This window comes from Lactuca saligna, chromosome 4 (genome assembly GCF_052625555.1).
Source record: "Lactuca saligna cultivar CGN05327 chromosome 4, ASM5262555v1, whole genome shotgun sequence".
Taxonomy (NCBI): domain Eukaryota; kingdom Viridiplantae; phylum Streptophyta; class Magnoliopsida; order Asterales; family Asteraceae; genus Lactuca; species Lactuca saligna.
The window spans coordinates 336,674,104-336,677,262 of record NC_136420.1 but is presented as its reverse complement, the minus strand read 5'-3'; the positions used below and the strand labels follow the sequence as shown (position 1 = coordinate 336,677,262).

The window sequence follows — 3,159 nt, the reverse complement described above, 5'->3', positions numbered from 1 at the left end:
AAAAAATAAGTTAGGAACCAAACAAGCAAATTCCCCCAAACCATAGGGACCATTTGTGTAATTTACTCTATATAATTATAGGAAATTAATAAAGATATAACCAAAAATTATAAACAAAATACATATATAATGATGTAGATTTGCAGAAAACAATTTGATAGAGGCTTGCAAAGAATGTCCTAACACAAATTTTCGTCCCTATTCTAGCAATAGTATCAGACTTATATCTAGACGATACAACTATCAAGATTAAGTTCTATACATGCGAACTTGAAATCTGGTGAAGTATTTTACGCTTTCATTAAAAAGTATGAGGAGGTTTTATGGTCTGTGTTGTGAATGTCAAGTTAGCCAAGTAGCCAACTAAAGAGTCAAAGCCATGGAGCAAACGTGAAGCCCATCTTGTGTCTTTAGCCTATTTGATAAATAAAAGAACTAAAAAAAGCCTTGTAACCTTATAAAGAGAGGAAGATTTTAATATTTTATGTTGGCTCCTATCTGTTAACTTGGGATAAGCTAAACTTGACATAACACCAAAATATAACATACATTTGGTGATCTAAATTTGTACTTAAAACTACAAGTTGATAGTTAAGTAATTAAAAAATAGATGAAATTATTTAGAAATCATGATGAAATTGAATATATTGTCTCAAATAAAATTGATGGTAGGTAGGATATAGATCCAATAAGAAAATACAAAAATTGTGATAATCGTAAGATGTAATCACGATCATTGGATTAAATTATCTTATTACTGTAATTTGTAAGAGATTAACGGTTTCATAACCTTCTATAACCCTCAAATTATCTGCTTGATTTAAGTGGTTATTTTTTTATCTAAAGGTCAAAATCTTTTTACACTTCTCACCATATTTTTACTTTTTTCTTTATAAGAATTCATCGATTCTAAATGCATAAATCAATAATAAAACATTGTGATAATCTATGATATACTGATGCTAAAAACTAAATTCTAGTTACCCTTGTTCCTTTTAACTTAATTGGGCTTACTGGGTTAAGCCCAAAATTTATCCTTTCAGAGATCAAAATTTTCCCTGTATCTTTTTCCCGATTCCTATTCATTCTCCAAATTTGATTTCTCTCTTCCTCCCTCAAATCCCCCAAATCAATGATGTCTTGTAATTTTATTCCTCTCTAAAATCGACGTACGTTATATAATTGGAGCAATTTTTCTCAATGCATCAGATTATCGTATAGTTAGAGCTAGTTGTCTTCTGTTGCATCGTATTTCTAACCAAGAACAGTCAATCTCGTCTTCTTCTTCTCGTCAAACTGATATTCTTCATCTCATATTTCTGGCATTAGGGTTCTTTGGTTGGTGTCATTCTTTTGTTACTGATTCCATATATGTGTTCCCAAGTAGAAAAGCTTCTCATATGCAAACTGACCCAACATAAGGACCGCTTGCAACCGGATCTATCCCGACTGGACCCGGCGTCTGCTTCTCAACGGCCAAACCCGCAGTCAACGTAATCGCCGCACCAACAAAATGGCAGCAGCATCCAATTCCGCTTCTGCATCCCCCTCCTGCAAGGCTGCAACAGCTTCTCGTCCGCCGCTAAGGACGACATGACGGTGGAGGAGTGCGAGACTATGATCCAAAGAAGCCTTAGAAGTAATTCCGGATAACCTTTTTCAGATTCTTTGTGTTTAGGGTTTATAAGTTTTTTATAATTTTTGCATCGTAATCACTGAATCCGCCATACATATCAGCTCCATCGGTGAAGTTTTTACGGGAGCATTTGGAGAAAAGTGGATGTAATATCGCTTCCAATTTTATCAAGGCTGTCAATTGCGACCAAAAGATGAGTGGTGGTTATGTTCGCGGAGAAGGGGTAATAATAATTCTTGCATATCCATTAGATTGCCCTAATTATTCCTTTTGATTTACACAATCGAAACGCATATATGCTGCTATTTGTAGATAGTGGTATGTAGCAATTACATGAACATTCAAGATGAGGTAAATCAAGTGGTTATCCATGAACTAATTCATGCATATGATGACTGCCGAGCTGCAAATTTGGATTGGACTAATTGTGCTCATCATGCTTGTAGTGAGGTCTGAATCCTTATCAGTTATCGTCAACCTTCTTATCTTTTTTCTTAAATCTTAATCAGTCCATTAAAAATCTTAATTCCTTTTTTGCCCCTGTTTCTATCTTATAAACAGATACGAGCTGGGCATCTCAGTGGTGATTGCCACTATAAAAGGGAACTCTTGCGAGGTTTTGTCAAAATAAGAGGCCATGAACAAGTAAGCTTATTTTTTAGTAGTAATTAATATCTGCTTATTAAATTTTCAAAAAATTACCCTGTTTTATTTTTATTTGATATATAAAGGAGTGTGTGAGGAGAAGGGTAATGAAGTCATTAGCCAACAATCCATATTGTTCAGACGCAGCTGCTAAGGATGCAATGGAAGCTGTGTGGGAGACTTGTTATAATGATACAAAGCCATTTGACAGAGCCCCTTGAGATTTTTTATATAATTTCTGGGTTGAGTTTTTCCCCATTTTTATTCAAAGTATGTAATTTTTTAGAAGACTTGAGAATTGATATTCAAGTATATTTGAGAATTTTTCCTGAATATTTTCTCTGTAATGTTTTTGCATTTCCATAATAATTGTTGTTTTCGACTTAGAATCATTTAGTCTAGAGAATTATATATGATTGTTTCTTTTTGTCTTAATAAGTTAAGCGAAAAATAACCTTTGCTTAATATATTAAGAAATAAACTCTTTACTTATTCGTCATTTTTTTTCCCTCTCCAACTTTCCAAAAATCCATGTATATCGTTAAATTTGTTTTTTGAATTGTTAGGGTAAAATTATCATTTAATATATATTCAATCTAATAAAAAAAAACATTATGTATACATCATTTTATCTCGACACGTATCATTACTTATACTATAGTCACTGTACTCGTATAGGATTTAGTCGAGATTTATATTATAAAGAAAACTTATGATCTTATATATTATCTTTGAAAATGGGGAAATGTTTGGTTTTTTTTTAATCAAGTGAACATCAAAGTACTAAACAACTATTCTTGTCTGTATTAAGAAGACGCAGAAAGAACAAAAAGAAACACCGCAACCCAACGTTCTAGAGCTTAAATTATCAATTTATC

General features: G+C 32.7%; 1 protein-coding gene across 1 annotated transcript; it reads left to right on the top strand.

Annotated features, from left to right (window-relative positions):
* Positions 1 to 1,054: 1,054 nt before the first annotated feature.
* LOC145044209 (mitochondrial inner membrane protease ATP23-like) lies at positions 1,055 to 2,670 on the top strand. The gene is made up of 5 exons (XM_078993069.1): positions 1,055 to 1,639; positions 1,738 to 1,859; positions 1,949 to 2,086; positions 2,198 to 2,281; positions 2,368 to 2,670. Exons 1-5 carry the CDS (start codon positions 1,594 to 1,596, stop codon positions 2,500 to 2,502), a joined length of 525 nt encoding a protein of 174 aa, XP_078849195.1. The 5' UTR covers positions 1,055 to 1,593; the 3' UTR covers positions 2,503 to 2,670.
* The last annotated feature ends 489 nt before the right edge of the window (positions 2,671 to 3,159 follow it).

Coding starts and splice junctions, on each gene's coding strand:
- LOC145044209 (XM_078993069.1), top strand. CDS start 1,594: ATGACGGTGGAGGAGTGCGAGACTATGATCCAAAGAAGCCTTAGAA. Junction 1,640..1,737: donor GATCCAAAGAAGCCTTAGAA/GTAATTCCGGAT, acceptor CATACATATCAG/CTCCATCGGTGAAGTTTTTA. Junction 1,860..1,948: donor GTTATGTTCGCGGAGAAGGG/GTAATAATAATT, acceptor TGCTATTTGTAG/ATAGTGGTATGTAGCAATTA.